The sequence below is a fragment of the Brachyistius frenatus genome, unplaced genomic scaffold (assembly GCF_029030835.1).
Source record: "Brachyistius frenatus isolate BFR_SWC_R1_liver_20210118 unplaced genomic scaffold, ASM2903083v1 Contig_28, whole genome shotgun sequence".
NCBI classification, from domain to species: Eukaryota; Metazoa; Chordata; class Actinopteri; family Embiotocidae; genus Brachyistius; species Brachyistius frenatus.
Window position 1 is genome coordinate 4,592,087 of NW_027210627.1, and position 21,316 is coordinate 4,613,402.

General features: G+C 39.8%; 1 protein-coding gene across 1 annotated transcript; it reads right to left on the reverse strand.

Moving 5' to 3' along the window:
• Positions 1 to 10,990: 10,990 nt before the first annotated feature.
• wnt6b (wingless-type MMTV integration site family, member 6b) lies at positions 10,991 to 15,939 on the reverse strand (the record flags this gene model as incomplete). The annotated part of the gene is made up of 2 exons (XM_069698708.1): positions 10,991 to 14,036; positions 15,635 to 15,939. Coding segments are annotated over 2 exons (767 nt in total), but the record flags the coding sequence as incomplete, so codon positions are not given.
• Positions 15,940 to 21,316: the final 5,377 nt, after the last annotated feature.

A 21,316-nucleotide genomic window follows, 5' to 3' on the forward strand; every position in this document is an offset into this window, starting at 1 on the left:
TTTGCGTTGGTGTAACATCCGAGAGAGACGGCTGACCTATAGGCGCTCTAAATGAAGTCTGCTTGAGTATGTTTCGGTGCGCACCGATAGTCCTCTAAACTACTGCACTTAGCGCTTCGCCAGCCCACTTTTTTGCGTCACTCAGGGAGTAGGGGAGCGCCGAGGGAGGTCAAGTGCCTCGTTAAAGCAGGATAGAGATCCTTCTAGATAAGGAAACCAGAAACACTTAGCCTGCGCCCTCTGCGACGGAGAACATTTATATTCATTGGAGGAGGGATGGCGAGGAGGAGGATGGCGATGAAGAGAAGAGTAGTACAGTAGAAAAACTTTCTTTTTGGGCTTGATTTAAGGTTTTTTAAAGTTAAAATGATGATAATGAAAATGATAATAAAGTGGGGGAAAGAAAGGATGAGAATAAGAAAGCTGTAAGTTGTATAGAAAATTGTAGATCCACGTTTATGAGATAATTAGGGTGAAAGAACATTAAGTTATCACTGATATTTAGCCTGTTTTATTCTCAATTTAGAGATTAGTGATTTTTCAGCTTGTGTGGAATTTTACAACAGGGCACATTTGCTTTTTGTATCCTGAAGAGACCGAATTAGGTAACTACAAATCAAGATTAATTCCTAACATTATACTTTAATCAATGACCTCACTCATGACTTTAGTTCAAACTTTCTGTTTCAGAGACAAAATCATTTAGCACATCCAGGCTTATTTTTCCCACTGGTTCAAGATGAATTTAAAGGGGCACTCTGCTGATTTTGTGTTTCACTTCTATAAAATTAATAGACTCACCGGAGACATATTAACAATAAAAGGTCAAAATCAAAAAGGTTTTGATCCCCAGTCCTGAAATGCCTTATACTTCCCATAATGCAACCAGCAGCATAATTTTATTAGACCTACCCCGCCTGGTAACCCCTGCTGACATCATCAGTATATGATTTTCTCAGATATAAGAGCCAACTAAACCCTTTGTTTTTGCAGGCTGGTGAGCACTAACAGTAACAAGTAAACTCAACTTGATGTGTACAACTGTTGTATTTGCCCTTTAACACATCGTGATGTTCTGTACCGGGAGCATCTCAAGTATCTATTTGAAAACAATTCAAGATGTGTATAGGATGTGGGCTTGCAAAGATTGAATTTGTTAAATGTGACAACCCTCGTGATCCGCAAGTACAAAGAGTATGAAGAAAAATGAGGCGTTGTTAAAATTGTCGGTTCCCATTGCTGTCTAACCTTGCCTGTGTGTCATAGTCTTTAATCTTTCTATTTAAATGACTATAAAGTATAACAAAAAGCTCCCTTGTTGATGAAGACCACATGATATCACTCATCTCGGTGCTTTATGAGTAGCTCAGAATAAAGATTCAGAAACCACAAATAAAAAGGTTTTCCCCCACCAGTGGAGGGAAGCAAGCATTCTGCCAACATGGAGTCACCAGAGTAGTAAAACACGACACGGGTTTAGCGTTCAGACGCAATTAAGTTGCCATACACAAATTTAGAAGATCAGGGAAACAATCCCACATCAAATTTTCTCCCAGAGGGATTTATAACAGCACCCTGATCTGGAAGATTTGGCAGGGATGGCAAATTTGTGCTTAATTATTTCAAGGCATGTAAGGAAAGCTGGATTGCGAGTAGACTTAGTGGTTATGTGACTTTGACATTAGTTCTACAGCAGGACGTTGCATGGAGTCATCTGGATCTCCCTGTCTCTCTCATAATGACTGATAATAACATTGCTGTCTGAATCACAATTCTTTATAAACATGACTGATACTTTACCCCCCTCTTCCCACTTAGAGAATCCAAAACAGCAGTAGAGCGGAAAATGATTGTAACACCATTAAGCAGTCCCATAAACCGAATTAGGAAAAGGTGCCAAGAGGTTTTTTTCTGTACTGTAAAACAGGCTAGAATGTATTGAAGTCTATTGATAACAGAGAAAGATCATGTAAAATGTAGTTTTGATGAAGATAAAAATGCTCAAGTCAAGTAAAAATTTCTGAGATAAAAAAGTGCTATTTAAATAGATATAAAGAATGACGAAGAATGTGAGTCAGAACTATGTAAAAGGAAGTTAAAATATTGTCTTAGCAGTAGAAATGATGAGACAGCTGGTACAATTCCTGACAAAGTGTGACGTATCATGAGTAATCAGTTATCTTTATTGTTATAATGACTAACTTTAGGCTCATTGTCAAGTTTGTGCTCAGATTGAACCTCAAATGATTTACCTACGGTTGAATCATCGGGGTTTAAGTAAATATCATTAGGAATTCAAATTGTCACCTGTTTTTATTCAATCTTTAACGTTTTTAAAACATGTCAACGATGATGACTTTGAAGCCTATTTTTCCAAATTTAAAAGACAAGTTTAGTTCCGAGCAGGCAGCAGCAGTTTTGACACACATATTACATATTCATGAAAAGGAGATTGTGTGCACAAACGTCATGCACATCCAGAAACATAGTTCAGACAACTTCCACATCTGGACTGGTCATTTGCCATAGAATCCTTCTCTCTCACACACACACTCTCACACACCTTTAACTGTTTCCCATTGTTCACCAGTGAATATATTCCTGCTCCGTTACATTCATTAAAAATGATGTGGGAAACACTACATTGCTATTCTCAGCTCAACTTGACTCTTGTGTCTAGAGACATAAAGTCTTTATTTTTGTCGAATGCTCCCGCCAGCTTAATTTCAGAGTTCCCAGTTTTGTTCCTGAGTTTTGTTTTAACATGATTTTCATGTAGCCCTTGAAAACATTTTTTTTTTTTTTTTATCTTGCACTGCTCAGTTTCTTGCTTTGTTACGTGAAATATGAAACCGCTGAACATTTAATTCAATAATAAACTAAAACACGGAGGTTTCCCAATAGCGGCTGTATTTTTGTCAGGTTGCAGTGTATAAAGTGAATCTTTATTGTCCTGCAGGGAGAGACATGACTAACTTTTCACAGTCTAGTGGCGAGTGCCATGTAAACACATTAGGTCATACAGCATTCATTAATATATAGTTTATGGTCTTGTGCAATCACATTGTTAACTTTTAGTGTGGTAGGGATAGCAGTGATTAATCACTGCAGTAAAATCTATTGAATTTATCTTTATGCGTCTCCTCTTTGTCTTCTAGACAAATCCATTTGTAAAATTTTGGGTTCATGTATTTCATACAGTTATTCATTGACCTTCCCCTGGAATAAATAGTCAATGCTTTGCAATGCAACTTTACTTTTATTGTCATGTATTATAAAAACACTCGTAGCAAATGAAGAATCCATTTGCACACCTTTTTCCAGGTGTTAAATGGATCATATTGTTTGACGTAATTAAAAGGTAAGCAGTATTTGTACATTTGAAAGGATGCACAAATTATTTTTCTCTAAAATACTTTATACACGTAGTTAGTACTTGCTGTATAAAACAACTTACACGATAAGATAGATAGATAGTTCATTAATACCCACTATACTGTTGTAATGGCAGCATTTTTAGTTTAGAGCCCTACTGATGTATCGGCCGGCTGATAATGCGCTACTGGCCTACAGATATATCAAATTCGGCATATATGTTAGCTGAAATGGAAACTTTTTTTGTCAAACATAATGCAGACGAAGTTGCTTGGCGTAAATTCTGTTATTACATCACAACTGACTGAACAAGTGTGAAAGTGTACAGTAATTAGACTAAAGCTGCCAAGCACCAATGCAGTTGAGGTTTGTAGTTAAAAGAAAGGAAATGCTATAAAAAAAAAAAAAAAATAAAAAAAAACAGTAGGAAACTGTTTTGATCCAACAAGAAGCAACACTTTGACATTTATAAGAAATGCCCAAAATTACAATAAGAGCAATACTGGTCTCGTGTATGCTAGTAAATATGAAGCTTTCACCAGTTATCATTAGCTTAGTGATAGCTTGTTAGGTAATTAGTGCGCTTTAGAGGTGCTGGTGGGTTGGTTTAGTTGCCTTCGGTCTAGCCAGGCTGCTTCTGTCTTTGTGCTAAGCTCAAATAAGTAGTGACAGGCTGTCGCTTCATATTTAACCTACAAAAAATAGAGTGGAATCAAGTAGTAGCAAGAAAGTTAAAAAAAAAAGTGCTCTTTCCCAAAAATGTCGTGCCATTGCTTTAAATTGAATCAAAGCTTCTTTAATGTATGTGTATGTGTATGGCAGCCACATCATTTCCTTCCTGTTAACTGCAAAGGTCAACAGAATGGCTGTTTTCATGCTTGGTTGAAAACCATGGCAACTTTGTTCTGATTGCGTCTTTCACGCTTGTAAAGTCAAAGGTGATATGTCAATGGAAATGTAATATATTACTACTTTTTACACTGTAGAGGGTTCCCATTGTGTCTTCACTCCATTGCATTTTTGAACTGGAGAGTAATGGGCTGCCATTAGCTTGAAGCCACCAACCCACCCCACTGTAACTCCACCTTTTTACTGCCATGAACTTATTAAGACTGCCCAGAAATTGCAGAGTAGGTGTCCTGGTTACTTTCACCACTTAATTCATGGACAGGACAAATCATGAACCAAAAACCATCATGAACCCAAACTCTCTGATAGCCCACAAATTAAGTAGAAGGTAGTTTACTGTGATAGGATTTATGACAGAAGGTCAGGAATAATTACAACATATAGTCATTTAAAGATAGCTTGTGGCTATTTTTGCCAAATCCCTCATCTTCTCTTACTGCGTCTTCATTCTTTACCTCAGCACATGGACCAAATAACACTGACAGTAAACTGTTCAGTATATTAACTAACATTAGTTATGTTTGTCACACCCTCGCTCTCACTGTCTCTCTGACAAGGGAGTTCAAGTGAAGTTCACATTTCTTGGAGAGTTTTGGACTGAGCCGATGAAAATGAGTAAAGCAGAGGAACGCGGCAGAGCAGAGGTTAGTCAATTACAAGGCTCAACTCTTGTAACAAACTTCTAACAAGCAACGTCTTGGCTCCGTGTGTGTGTTTGCGAGAGTGCAGAAGACAGAAAGATGGGCAGAAAAACAGTGTGATTGCATGAGGCACATGAGTGTTTGTATATTTTTTTGCATGAAGGGACACATGTTTTGTGAGTGATTTTGTGTGAAATGTGGAGAGCAGACAAGGGAGGACAAACAGCACAAAGGAAGGAACAGCTGTGCAATTATATCATGCTGGGACAAATGACAAGGCTCCCTGTTAAACAATCTGCAATAGATATCGATCGCATATGACTGAAAGTCCTGGTTTGAAAAAGTGAACGTTGAAAACATAAAATACTCATATTCAAGTATTTTTGCTCACCTTTCACCACACACATGACATCATTTTCCTTCTTTCTGAGTCCTTTTGAACACTTTGACTGAAGCAACAGCATAACATCGTATGGCTTTATCCTACACGAGAAAAAGGATATCATTTTAAACCAGCAGGGATCTGATTTTATGTTTTACCACACTTGCCATTTAATATCATCTTAAGTATTCTGTCTTTCACTTTATCTCACTTTATTTTACCCACTCGTGCTTTGTCATAGATCTAACGTGTGTTGTAGCGGTGCAGTACCAGTAACACCTGCATGTTATTAGAAGAGAAACAAAGTTATCTCTCGCTGTAATGTTTTGTATCTGTGTCACAATCCCAGTCCGAGACTGTGTGGTTTGAACTAATTAACCGGTCTTTGTGGGGGAAAAAAATATCCAAGGCTAGTGAGAACGGGCATCATTTCAGATGATCCCAGATTCACAGAACTTACAGATGCCGGAGGGAAGATATAACTTCACAGATGATCCTTTAAATAAAAAAAAAAAAAACAGGCACCAGCGTGGGATGCAAATCTTTTTTTTCTTCTGGAGAATGGAAAAGAAAATATTTTTGGGGAAAGGGAGAAAGTAAAAGATTAAGTCTAAAGGTACCTATGTCATTTTTTTTTAATTATTATTATTTTGATCCCTTAACATACAGTTTTCCCCTGTGTTGCTTTAACATTACTGAATCATGCAATTAATCACTGCGAAACACTATCAGGTAGTTCTAAATATTCAAATACTGTACAGGCTTTTATGGATTTTCACTTTTTAATGCTTTAATAATTGATTTATATTTCTGCACTTTCTCCATCAGGAATGAACACACCTATCTTATTCTAATCAAATTTTCTTACATGAATGTGCCATCAATCGGAAACCTAGATATTTTCACCAACATATAGCCTGACATGTGATATCTTGGGTAACTTTGGGCTGCAACTCAGAACTTTATTTATTTAGTGGCTTCGAACCACGATTCGGTGCACAGCATACAGTACGTTAGTAATGACCAGCCCACATGGCATTTTAATGGGGTCACAATAATAGATTGATGAGTTAGCTTACTTCTGTAATTCTACTTATTTTGTTCCCCAAACTTGATAAGAGGTGTCAAAAAGGAACCATTAGTACAATAAGAAACAAAGTTTTGCACACCATGATGTCCTCAGCCCCATTCACAACCTTTGTAGAACCTCATTCCTCTCTGATTTCCTCTTTCTTCACTACAAACTTATGGCCAAAAAGGAAACTTTATCGCTTGAGCTAAAAAACATGGTCTCAAACAGCTGCTTGATACACCATAGCAGTGCAGAAGCCCCATCAAGAATATAGCGCATGGGAACAAAATCGTTTTCATGCACTATATTCTGACCCGTGTTAATAATATGTTTTGTTCCCTAATCTGAAACTAAGGAGCCGACTCAGTAAGAGTGTTGGAAAAGCAGGAGCATGTATAGGAGAGTGAAAACATGCCGGTGTTAAAACAGATACATGCACAAATGCAATATGGAGCAGGGATTTATGCGCACACACACACACACACACACACACACACACACACACACACACACACACACACACACACACACACACACACACACACACACACACACACACACACACACACACACACACAACAAACCTTTTTGCTTGAAGAATCAGGTGTGCTTGTTTTCCTTATTGCCTCACTTACCCCTGGGTATCCCTAATTTAGGATGATTACGACATGTTTGCATGCTATTGTTGTCTCAAAATGTTTGTGTCCGTGTGTGTGTGTGTGTGTGTGTGTGTGTGTGTGTGTGTGTGTGTGTGTGTGTGTGTGTGTGTGTGTGTGTGTGTGTGTGTGTGTGTGTGTGTGTGTGTGTGTGTGTTTGTGTGTGTGTGTGCATGTGTGTGTTTGTTTGCATGCTTAATGTGTGTTTCTGTGAGTGTGTAATTCAACTCGGGAGGTATGCAAGGTAGCAGTCGCAGCGGGTCCAAGAATGTGTCCTTAATCCTTATCATTGCTTCAGAGGAGAACGACCGTATAAGGAACAACTGGATAATTATATGGGTTACTAAACTAAAAATGTCAATGAAAAAAATGGAGCAAAAAATGCGATCAAAGCAACAAATGGCACTCACTTTTACCATAAACCAAACACAGCGGATGAAATGTATGTGTTGCACCATATTTCCTTCTATTCTTTTATTTTAATTATTTTATATATGCTGTGCTGTACTTGCTATATTTTACTTAATTGCAGTTTCCTCTAAGTCACTTTAGCTAATACATGATAATATTTATTAATCGTCATCAGTCCTTTTAGTGAAATCCGTGAATCCAGAGAAGGGAGGAACACCATTGAGTAAATCAGCTTTCTACTCCAAGGACGCCATCTTGTGTCCAAACACTAAAATGAATCTAAATCTCCGTTCAGCATATCCACTGTGTAGTATTCTGCAGAACAGATGTAACTGCATGGACCTGTTCTACTGTATTATTACCGTACTGGATCTAAATAGAACTGAACATTCAGTATTTGACAGTACAGTGAACCCTCGTTTTTCGCGGGGGTTACGTTCCAAATAGAAACCGTGATAGGCGAAATCCGTGAAGTAGTAACCTTTATTTTACAATTGAAATAAATAGAACTGGACATTAAATATATCTACGTTACATATAGTCGTAATGTGATTTCAATGCACGATGCAAATCCGTGAAGCAGCGAGACCGTGAAAGGTGAACCGCGTTATAGCGAGGGTTCACAGTAATGGGACGTTGTACTGGACAGATGCAGCTGCACTTTGTTGCGGTTTAGAATTGTCTTGAGCTCTGGGCCCTTCTTGCTCACCTATCTACTCCACTGGCATGTTACAGATGCTGTATACTCATCACAGGTTGACCACACTTTTGTCGTCTGTTTCCATCATTGCATTCCCTGACCGTCGTCGTACAAACAACCATTATTACAGTTATCACAGTCTTACAGAGAAAGAGGCCGGCCCCCGTCTTCACACAGGAACAGATCATGAGCCAAAGCAGCCACAAAAGACCCCCCGTTTCCCACCAACTTCTGGCAGCCATGTTTTCACAACCAGAGATAACAGAGAAGAAGGAGAGGATGTGGGGCAGAGAGACTGTTAGAGAGTTTGATAAACGACACAATCACAAGCAGCACTGTGTGTGTGTGTGTGTGTGTGTGTGTGTGTGTGTGTGTGTGTGTGTGTGTGTGTGTGTGTGTGTGTGTGTGTGTGTGTGTGTGTGTGTGTGTGTGTGTCTGATGGAGAGAGAAGAAGAGAGAGAAACAGAGGTATGGGAGATTTAGGGGAGTGGGGGTGAAGGAGAAAGATGAGTACATTGCGAGGTCATCTCAATGTTTATCCACCCACGACAATGATGTGGGTCAGTGAGTCTTTCTCAAGGCAGCGAGTGTTGTTTCAGGATGTTGCAATGATGACAGGTTCCTCAAGGAAAGCACTCATATTTTCTCATATAGTATATTTCTCAAGGAGTCGGGCCATTTTGCCAAAATACAGTCTAAAATGAAACTACCCTAGCTCCGGGCTTTATCTGCAGAGCAATTTATCTGGCTTAGCGCTGCACTCAGCTCATGTTCAGGACCAACCCTGTGCAAGATAAGTCAAGTCAAATCCTCCTGATGTGTTTTGTTGTACAGTAAATGTCATTTAGGCATCCTGAGGCAAGCTTTGCCTAAATGGTGAAGATGTGATGTTGTGAACGAGATGGACTATTAAATCTCTTAGCACAAGCAGCCTTGTTGGGTGGGCTGTGGAACTTAAGCAGCAGCTGAGCCACCACCTCCAGGGCCTGCATTAACTCATAAAGATCACTGTCTCTTCCAAATACACTCAGCCAACATAGATGTGTGTGTGCATTGATGGGGATGTGCGCAAATGTGAGAATATGTGAAACGTGCACGTCCGTATTTTGAAATCATGATGAATTATACTTTTAGTGCATATTTCATCTTAAAAGAAGCGATATTGCTTCATTTTGTATTAAACGTGTTTGTCTCTGTGAGTCTGTCTCTCCCACTCCTGTAATTACAGTCATTGGTATCAGATGAAACCCCACACTGAGTTGCTCTGCCCTTTTGTGTTGGCAACATCTCACTGCTAGATTGATAGAGGATCGGAGGAGAGTTCGCACAAATGGAGGAGCATTATAGTGTCAGGTTACCTCGAAGTTCTCTGTCTGTGTTTCTTTCTCACTTTCGTTATCTTCCTCATCAATTTTTCCGACCATGTCGCTCATTTCCCTCTAGTGGCCCATTAAATTTTCACTTTTATATAATATCATACCTTTTATCTATGTTCTAGCCCTCCTTTTGTTTTACTGCAAGTAAACACACATTTTGAACAGTATATGCATGGTGAATATAGTCAGAAGACCACCAAGACTCTACAGTAGAAGTTCAGCAATGACAGGACACTATTTTGCTGACTGATCTACAGGAATGACTGTCTGCAGAGTAACACTGTAGGTCCATTAACCGTGGCAACCCTTCATTAATGCTTTGTGCGAGGCTTTATATGTATTTGTGCAAGTACAGTCAATGTAGGTGGAGACCAAAACTCATCCCTGTTAGCGACGATACATTCCTCAGGCATTATTTCGCGCTCTGAGGGACACATGGAAAAATACACCCATTCTAACCTGGCCACACACACACACACACACACACACACACACACACACACACACACACACACACACACACACACACACACACACACACACACACACACACACACACACACACACACACACACACACACACACACACACACACACACACATGCACCCACATGCACACAGATGTCGACAGGCAACTATATTTATACCAATGCTCCAATAAATCTATCTGCTCATTTGTCTATTTTCTCTGGCTTTGCCCATGCAGTACTGAATGCCTGCACAGGTTAGAGAGGAGAGAGAGGAGAGGAGAGGAGAGAGAGGAGAGGAGAGGAGAGGAGAGGAGAGGAGAGGAGAGGAGAGGAGAGGAGAGGAGAGGAGAGGAGAGGAGAGGAGAGGAGAGGAGAGGAGAGGAGAGGGCACAAGAGTTCGAGAAGGAGATGAATGCCCCATGGCATTTTCCTCCTCTTTGGCCTACCCCTCCATGTCTTAAACACAACTTCTGGCTCAAGTGCTACACACAAATTCCTGGAAAATATGAACTTGTGTCAACTTGTGCAGCTCAAACTAATACAGGCCCACTTTTCTTTTTCCCCCCACTTGTCTTTTCATTTCTACAGCATAAATACCTCAAAACAATACCTCTTCTTGCAGAGTGGCAGAAATGATCTAATCGAGACAGAGGTGCAGAAAGGATGTAGTTTGGCAATAATCATCACAGAAGTCAAAACCTATCTTGGCCTCCAAGACCTGGAGCCTGCAGAATGAAAATAAAATGAAGAAAGCTTGTACAACTCACATAAATACGGTGGGAGGAGTCCTGATGGGAAAACATGATATTGGAATTTAAATGAAGTGTTTTAGGTATTTAAGTGTTTTTAGTTCACCTAAATATGTCAACATAGTTAAATTCATTATCCAAATACATTGCAACATGTAACACTATTTAATTATCAAAAGGCAGCTCTCAAAATCTAATATAAGCATCTACTGCTTACAGAGAAAATACGTTGTAGAATGTGAATTTTTTCATGTTTTGAATGTGAGTCGCTGTAGTCACTTTGAAACATTTATGTTTAATGAAATTGCAGTGTAACATCCAAATATGAAATGATTTCTGAAGAATACAAGGATGGAGAGCAGAAGGAAACCAAAAGCAACATATGACAAACAGCATTTAAATAAATGACAAACAGATGACTTGTGTTGGATTGCTGGATATGGATGGGTTTGGTTTAGTAGTAGTTAGTGTCAGTGAAATGTTTGGGCTGGAGCACCACAGCGAGCCAGTTGTATACGCAAATGTCAAGTTATACCATTGGTCGGTTGAACGCCACAAATTCCTGTATCTGTTTCAAACAAAAAGCCCTCTAGCATTTTATTCACACTCCAGCCATAAGCTTTTACCTAGTGTTGTTAAACTGTCACTTCTGCCACATTTCTATTTTGCTAAAAATGCCTTTATAGTTCATTTCAATTTGCTTTCTTAGTCCCACTTTCATTTTCTTTCTGTTTTTCTTCTTTGCTTTTTAATTGTATATCCTAAGTGCAAAAAAATTAAACTTTGTCCTTGTTCTGATAAAAAAAAAAGAAAAGAAGTGATATTCTGTCTTAAAATATGCATTAAAAATCTCAGTTTAAGATGCAGTTGTTATCATGACCTGAAGTTACTGCAAACAATAACATTTGGACAAAAAAAAAAGGTCTTTCATGGCAGAATAATCAATAGTCAATAACAAAGTTGATCATTTTGATTTAGGCTCTGCAAATGTTGTCACATAGAACAGTAACAGACTTTGGGAACATCATCCAGATCTGAGTCATGATACTGTAGACCACCATGTGAGAGATCAAAACAAGCTGACTCAAAAGACCAAAACAGAACAAGTTGAAGCAATGCTGTTACAGTTCAGTATACTACTGTACATTGTTGGATAATAAAAGTTAAAAGTGTAAATGAGATGACATGATAGGTTTATGGGAAACATACGTCCCCCGAAAATGAACAACAATAAAAAGATCTTGTCTGTCCCAGTCGGAGACAGAGCGTCGACAAACAGTGTGCTTTCAATAACCAGCATAATGCAGTTTTACATCAGACAGCAACTAAATAAAGATACATACAAAATTACTGTCAACTGAAGGATATGGTGATAACTGGCCAACCTGCACAAACACAGAGTCACACATACTTTCGCTCTCTCACATACACACGCACGCACGCACGCACGCACGCACGCACGCACGCACGCACGCACACACACACACACACACACACACACACACACACACACACACACACACACACACACACATACACATGCACTTACAGTATCAAATAAAAGCTAACATCCAAAGTGCATTATTAGCCCTGTATATCATAATAGATAAACAAAATACATCATGTACATTTTCTTGATGCCAAACAAAGTCACGGAAATAAAGGTTTCTCTTTATTTACCCCAGAAGGTTTTATTGCCAAGCTGTTGAGGAAGTCCGCGGCAGCTGTTGTATCCAAAGTGCCTCTGAGAGAGTTGGAAGTGAGTAGTCTTGTCATCATATCTTTACATAAATAAGAGTCTCTGCTGGCAGGTAAAGCACGGTGTTGACAGCATTCTTCAAATATAATAATGTGATTCCATTTCCCTTTGTTTTTTAAGTAATTTTGACACAGTAGCAGAAAAAAAAAGAGTCAAGACCAGTGTCTTTATCTTTTTTTGTGTGTGTGTGTTCATGTTCTATTAAAAACAGATTTATAACAACGTTTTTAAAGATTTTAGTATTGTGGGGTGGTTAAAATGTAAAGATGATCTGATTTTTGGTAATGCATAATCAAGAATATGATTACACTGTTAGATAACACTTATACTGTGAACTCACATGTCAAAGTAAAATGAAAGTACTAGAATTTGGGCCTTACTGAGATCCTTAATATATGATTTTACAGCATATTGGAGAAATAAAACCAAAATAAAAACAATGTCTCTCAAGGACTTTAAATAACAGAGTACAATTTTTTTATTTTTTTTATTTTAGGCTTAAAAGGTTTAATCATAGTCAGTGTAGCCCTTTTAGATGAGTAGTCAGTTTATAAAATTGGGTAAATCAGGCACATCACTATATGTTGATGCCTAACCCTCTTTGGTTTTAGATTCACACTGAGCTGTGTTGTTGAACAGGTAGTCGACGGGAGAAGACATACAAACTATATAGTTAGTCAAACCTAGATTGAACATGCATAGGGCCTCTTTTTTAACTGAAATGGAACATTCTTTGGTCCTTTTTTTGTATAAACAAGAAATATAAAAATAGGTAGTTCAGAAAAGGAACATACAGTATTTGGCTTTCTGACGTTGTTGGCATGTGGCATCTTTTGAACTTTTGGCCAGTAGCACTCATGTTTTAAATTATTCTGGGAGCCAAAAAAGACTGACTAGTATTTGAAGGGAAAGATTTTCAGGACATTATCATACTGTGAAAAACAAAAATATGAAGGATTACCATGACAGTCTAAATCCTTTCCTTCTTTCACAGTAGCCAAACTAAAGCAAGATCCTCGAAAAGTAACAGAAGTAGTAATAATTAGTAATTAGACTGCTCTCAACCACAGTTCATCAGTGACAGAGACTCAGCTCTTTTCGTACCAAACACTTCTTGCACTGGACAACACAACACCAGTGGAAACGACACAAGCAGTTCTCCTCAAACACCACCGTTTCCTCCCGGTAGCCTCGCTCGCAGCACAACAAATCACAGCCGCTGATGTCCATGGCCGTGCTGTTGCACATGCGCCCCCTTGTTCCCAGTGAACCTGTTTTCCGATTTGCGAGGCAGAAATCTGGAGACTCGTCTGAGTAGATCAGATCCTGCTTATCTGGCGGCTTTATGTTCTGGCCGACAGGGATTAGGGTCTTGCCGTCGTTGCCGCCCATTACCTTGGAGGCGCCGTTGAAGCGCTCCAGCAGGCGGTCGCCTACCTCGCGGAAATGAGGCATCTTTTTCCAGCACGTGCGCAAGGTGCACGAGCCCGACAGTCCATGGCACTTGCACTCAGTCCGCATGTAGAGCTTTACTGCCTAGCAGGGGAAAGTGTGGAGAAGGTGTGGATGTAGGGTTTTGGGTGGTGGAGGGGGAAAGAGAGGTGAAGGAGGGCAAACAGGTGAAAAAAAAAAAAAAGTAGAGAGAGAGAGAGGGTTAATCACACAGGGGGAGAAAAAAGGGACAGAACTTTTACCCTGAAGTGAAGCAGGACTGCTTTTGACAAATGACAAGCTCACTAAAGAATAATTTATTATTGTGTTTTCATGATATATCACAGACAAAGCCACCAGATCATGCACACACACACACACACACACACACACACACACACACACACACACACACACACACACACACACACACACACACACACACACACACACACACACACACACACACACACACACACACACACACACGCACTGATAGATAGGTAAGATAAAAGCAGACGCTATTCAGAAGGAATTTAACTCCCCAACCCCCCTTCCCCTCAATGTTGCCTCTGGCCTTCCTACATCTAACAAGCCTTGACAACAGATCATTCACTTATACTGCACATAATTAACCCATCACACACACACACACACACAGACACACAGACACACAGACACACAGACACAGATTCGCGCACACACACACACACACACACACACACACACACACACACACACACACACACACACACACGCACGCACACACACACACACACACACACGCACACACACACACACACACACACACACGCACGCACGCACGCACGCACACACACACACACACACACACACACACACACACACACACACACACACACACACACACACACACACACACACACACACACACACACACACACACACACACATGCAAACACACGCATACAAAATGTGTATACAAGTAGACAGACATTTGGGCACATCACAGCGTGCTTATTTCTCATCTTCTGGGAATTTGTGTGTAGGTTTCTTCTAATGTTCAAATGGTTTGGACTACATCCCAAAAATCCTCCTCCTCCCCTCTTCCTCTCTACCTGCTTTTGACCCCAACCAAAGTGAGCTTAGTGTCTCCATGTGACGCTTGCACATGTGTCAACATTTCTGAGCTACAACAAGCGGAGATCAACAAAATAATGATAGCTATAAAGTAAAGCATCTTCTGAAAGACGTACTAAGAGGTATTATAAATTAATTCATCTGATAAAGTTGCAACTTAATCTCCGCTCTTTTGGTAGCATGTTGAATTATCACAGCCATAACTCACTCAGTGTTCACCCAAGCAACAAAGAAGAACGTTAAACTTCTACAGGGACTGTGGAAATGTTAGAAGCTACCTGCTCTCAGGCTCAAAAGCAAAATGTGTGGCACGCTCTTGTTTTTTTGTTTCAGAAACCTGATTCTTGTTAGAATATCAGCTTACGGCACGACACATATATGGCTGGAGGCAATGTCTTTCTCTTTTGCGTGTTTGTGGAATGAAGGAACATTCCAAAGGACAAGCAACACCTTTAGTGAAACACCTACAGTGAAACATCAGACCTGTGTTGAACACAGTAGCAGATATAATAAAAAAAATTTAACACATGCATTATGTTGTATTCCACAAAATGTAAACGGAAACCTGTGAAATTATCTCTTACCAGCCTCCCGGCCTCGTTATTGTGCAGGTCAATGAGCGTTCTGATGTCGCTCTTGCCCCTTCTCCTCTTGGCGTCCATAAACTGTTTTGACTTTTCATAGCCAAACTCCACATCGTCTCCGCAGCCGCCCCACTCCCACTTAACCCCGTCCCCAGTGGAGGGGGTTGAAGGTGGCCTCGGAGGTGCTCTGTTCCTGGTCGCCTCACAGCCGCACTGCAGCAGGTCTCCCATACTGCAGGCCTGGGTCACAGCGTGCGTCACGCCAGCAGCCGTGATGGCATAAACGAACGCCGTCTCCCGGATATCTACAATAACATGTAAAAGCAAAAGAGGAGTTTTACTTTAGATTGCTTGGACTTTTATTTAAGTCTGGTTTGCATAAAATGTTACCAAAATGCAGAGCAGAGAGTCATTTCAGTTATTTTCCAATATCAGATGCGTAGGCCTGTAGAAAAATCTATACTTTAAACAGTTCCATTGCCAAAATTTAAAACACATGACTGAAACTTTCTTTCACTCTTTGACTTGATTGTTAAAGCGACAAGTTTATAATTTTCTATTACCACTTTCCTCTTTGTCAACTAAATATAAAACTACTGGCAGTAAAGTCAATATTAGTCTATTCCCAATAGACTAATTATGTCAGACTGTGCCTTTCAGCTGTATTCTATTCAATTAAAAAGATTGAACACAAAAACATTCAATGCAAACAACCTGAACTGTGGTGCCATTGCACTCCGGTTCTACAGCTTGACAACGCACCCGCTCACCTGCAAGTTTCCCAATTACAATCGCCCTTCTGTACCACCCCTACAGATTTAACACCTTCTGACTACTCTGTTCCCTAAAAATTCAACGTTGTAAAAGCTATTGTGTCCACTTGCTCCATGAACATTACTGCGTTCAGGACCTTGTTGATTGAGCTATCTATCTTATTCACACGGGCATCACAGGCTTTCCACTTTCAAAAATTCCCTCACAGTGAAAATATATGCATGAAACTAATATCTATATATTACACAACACTATATTCTTGACATACTCTTTAATGGACATCCTCATGTCCTTCACAATCAATTGAAGGACAACGACGAGGAATAAATGGCAGTGCGTCCAGTGAAATAATCTACTTTCCATCCACCTATTCCTCCAGACATCAGCGTCTGCACCCAGTCAGTCAATATCTCAGCAGCATGGAACAGGATGAAAGCAATTTCTACTCTGTCCTGGTTCATTACTACAATCTCAAGCGTCACTGGATTTGTGGTGCTGAGAGGATGGCTATTTCTCTCTCATGCACATGCATTCACACAGTCGCACACTCACACACACCACAGCTGCTGGTTTATTTTGGGTGCAGAGCTTAACACTTCTGACTAAAGGCATGTCCAACCACAACTGCAAATTGATCGTATGTCCTCCCCAGTGGCTTGAGCACCGTTCTCACCCTCAGCTCAACACTCTGTTCTCGGCTAATGTCATTCTCTCTCCAAGAAAAGAGCTGTTATGAAATCACCTCACTGGAATGAAATAAGTAGACGTTGCTACACACGTCTTAATTATTCTTTTTCTTTGTTTTTATTGTACATTTGTGTACCATTGACTGTCACTGTAGAATTAGTATATTTTTGCTGTTAAAGTTTGCAAAACAAGGATTGTAATAATCATTCTTTTTCCAATTTTAAGCAACACAAAACTACAACAATGTATAAACTGATGCTCCTAAAAAAAAAAAAAATCCTGCTAGCCAAAGCCTAATAAAGCATACTGCTCTGTGCCTCTATAGTTGTCTAAAACCTATTACATGACACACCGTACAAGTGACATGTTCCAACAACATGAGCTTTTCAGTTTATTTTGTGTCAAGCCCACATATTTGCTGTGGTGGATACTCATAATTGTCCCAAATGTCTGTTTATCTTTAGCTGGAAAAAAGCACTTATTAAATTCAGTTTACTCCTGTTTGGTAAGGTTTTACTACAAAACCACACTGCCCAGCTGTTTCAGGAAATTAACGAGCCTTTTTATAGAAATCTCAAGTAGGAACAAAAGATCTTGAGGGGTGTTGAAGATGGTCTTGCTGAATATTGGTCTTTTCTTGGGATTTGTTGACAATAAGAAACCAGACAAAGCATTTACAGCAACATTAGCTCTGAGGCAACTTTCTCACAAATTAACACCAGCGTGCTGAAGTTTACATGTTTACTTGAGATGTTCAACACGCTAATATAGCATCGTAGCATGTAAACATGTGGTAACTAGCGCCAACCACAATGTAAAGCAGATTGTGTTGGGGATATCATTGCTTTTGTCCGTATTTGGTCATACACAAAATTTTATGACAATCAGTGCAATAGTTGGTGAAATATTTCACTCATTTCAGTCAAATCCACAAATGTCAACCAGCGGATTGTGCGAGAGCAAAAGTCAGTCGATTACCAAAATCCATTAGTTGTTAAGATAACTCAGTCTGGTTCAAAGGGGTGGACCAACCAACAAATCAGCATTACCATCCAATCAATACAGCCTGAACATAACAAGCAAGCAGTAGGAATCGTTGGGGACCTCGATGATTTGAAAGGCAAAATTCTGTCAGGATGAAAGATGAAACACTTGGGGCTGTATTTGTGTGAGTCCATGTGAGTAACATTTTATTCATGTTTTTGGGACATAAAACTATTCGCAAAAAGCAAGTCTTCATAAAACGAATCATATTTAAGTAGGAAGATTTGGTCAACGGTTAGAGTGAGATTAGATTTAGATTAAGGTTAAGGTTACAATCAGGCAAATTGGAGTTATGGTTAGAGCTAGGCTAATTCACCAGGAAATGAATGTCTTCTATAGTGAACAAAACACGACTGTGAGAGCGTTTAAGAAAAAAAAAAAAAAAAGAATATTCCATCCTTTGCATGGTGTGTGGAGACTAAGCGAAAGGACTTTTATTTCTAAGAGCTGGAAGGCTGTGAGCGTGCAGTCACCACCGTCAACACTGCCAACTCCATATCACATGATTCAGTGAATGGGATTCATTAGGAAGGGTAACACACACACACACACAGAATGGGTGGCGTGCGACGAAACCTGCACACCCCAGCACGCCTTGATATCAATACCAGCTGTACACCCCAACACCCAGAGATGTCTTCAATGCAGGGCAATTTGTATAAGTTTGTGTGCATGTGTGTGTGAACAGTATTGTTCTATGTAGTTTGAAAGCATATAACTTTTACCAACAGTCAGCTTGTGTGCTCTTAATGTGGTCATTTGTTTGGGAGTGACTTTGTCCAGTGCAATTTCATGTGAATATATCCCTTTACATCTGTGTGGTTGTACATGTCGAGCATTTCTCCAACTGTGTGTGTCCAACATGCCCTTGTTACAGTTCATATCGGCCACACCTTATCGTTCCTGCTGTTCGGTAAAATAGGGCTGAGATTTTAGGAGCCGCAGCATACCCAAATCAAGGTGTGTCATCTCTGAAACATCCCTGGATCTATTTAGAGACACGTATGTGAAACACCAGCGCACAAGAAGTCATTATCAGTACACTATGCTGATGGTAACACAAGCTGCATTCAAACAAGCTGGAAGGCTGTCCACATGTCCTTAAATACACTAACGAAAGACCGCATTTAGTCAATGAAATGTGGATATTGCAAATGTCATGTTGATATTTGTTAAAGTTGCGTTTTCTTTCTTGGTAATACGAGCAAAATATCATGCCTCTAAAACTGGGCAAAGAAATTGAGCGAGTGAGAGAGACAAACAACGCACAGAAAGAGAAAGTAACAACAAGCAGAGGGTTAACGGAGAGTGAAAGAAGAGTAAAAGAAGCTATCAAAAATCTGATGATTTGAGGCACCCTGCTTCACATTTTCCTCGGAGACATGAATTCCAAACAAATTCTCAGCCGGTGGGTGTCTGGGCCTGTCTACGTCTGCTTCTAATTCCAAAAGGCCCTTCTGCAGGATTTAGCACATATTCTTTTAATAGCTTTTCAACTTTTAGCCAGTGATAGAATCATGTTCAGGTAGGTTAGATCAGAGACAAAGACCTTACAGTGCAGAAAAGCAAAGTTTGAAAAACACATTTGGTGACACCTGCTAGCCAAATATTATCAAGCCCAAATTTCTGCCTGAATATAAGGGTCTGGCCAGACTGCATCGAGGACTGTTTCCAGTTGTTGCATCCTCATGGGCATATAGACCTCAGGGTGATGTAGCAGCCTTTAAAGGTTAAACTTTAATCAATCAGCATTGACCCCCATCTGACTTTTGTTTGTGCGCCAAAACTAACCAAGCAGTAAACAACATACCAACCAATGTAAGCATGTCGGTGAAGGTGTCTCCTCACATATATATCTGCTCTGTTCAGTTTGGGCAGTATTGTGTCATAATATGTTTTATACTCAAGTGGGTCTGAGAAAACCACACAATAGGCCCTGATCAGCTGGTGCGTCACGATCGCCAGGCGGAGGATTTTCTTTTTTTCTGAGGCACTACAGTGAGTGTGACGTGCAGAAAAAAACAAGTGTTTTGACTATTTCATACCATGACTCCTTGGTAATTGTTGGCTTCCATTGTGCTGTTGACAGTTATTGTCCCTCAAGAAGGTCTGTTCAAGTTAACCATGTTTTGGATCAGGTCTAATTTCCCTTAGATCTATTCAGAATAGTCATGACTGTCCTCAGGTCCTTTTGAACATCTCTTTTTTATTTATGTATGGCGTCTCTTTATCACATATTATTTGAAAACCATGATAGTTATATTAATTAACTTTAAATACCAGTTGACTAAAAACAAAAGCAAACATGTAAACATGGCGGTACCTGTTTCTGTGTGTCTGCCAGTGAAGATTATTAATGAGAAAATTCGAAAACTTTTGACATGATTGACAACTGGTTTAATTAACGTGCAACCACGGCATAGCCCAGAGCAACAGTCCTTGTTTGTTCTACAGTACAGATTTCCACACACACATTGGCACACACACAATCGGACTTTCAAAGAAGAGCCGCAGCATCGCTTATGTGATTACCAGCATCACTGCATGCAGGCTGGCTCACACGGCGAGTCCTGACCGCTCCAGGGTCTGTATGTTATTTAAACAGAGCGGAGATCAACCAAAAGAGGATAATAACCAGCAATTAATGACAAAGAAGAAGTAATTTGACCTTGTTTTCCATGTGAAAGGTTCACGTCCAGAGAAGAGAACATTCTGATTCAGATGCAAAATGAGTCCTTGTGTCGACATGTTCATTCATTCACACTTGTCGCAATAAAGGTGTGAAATGGCAGTGTTTCAGTGATGTTGTGAAATCAACTAAAACCCCTATTATATAAACATGCACACACACACACACAACCGCAGACGCACACATATACGTTTCCACACAAATTGTTGCTGGCCTGACGCAAGTCAAAAAGTAAACATTGCATGGTACATTGCTGTGTTGTTATTTAATTTCGATAGAGCTAAATATGTGACATTATCATTCTAATCATCTAAAACATCATGAAGAATGAAATACACAAACACAGATGGCCAGATGGCTGCACAGTAATTAACACAGACTCACTTTAACTTCAATCTTCTTATTCTACTGACAAGCTACAGTTGTTTCTTCTTCAGAAACATGTTGACATACAGCAGTCATGCCGCTCTTTAACATGTCACAGACTT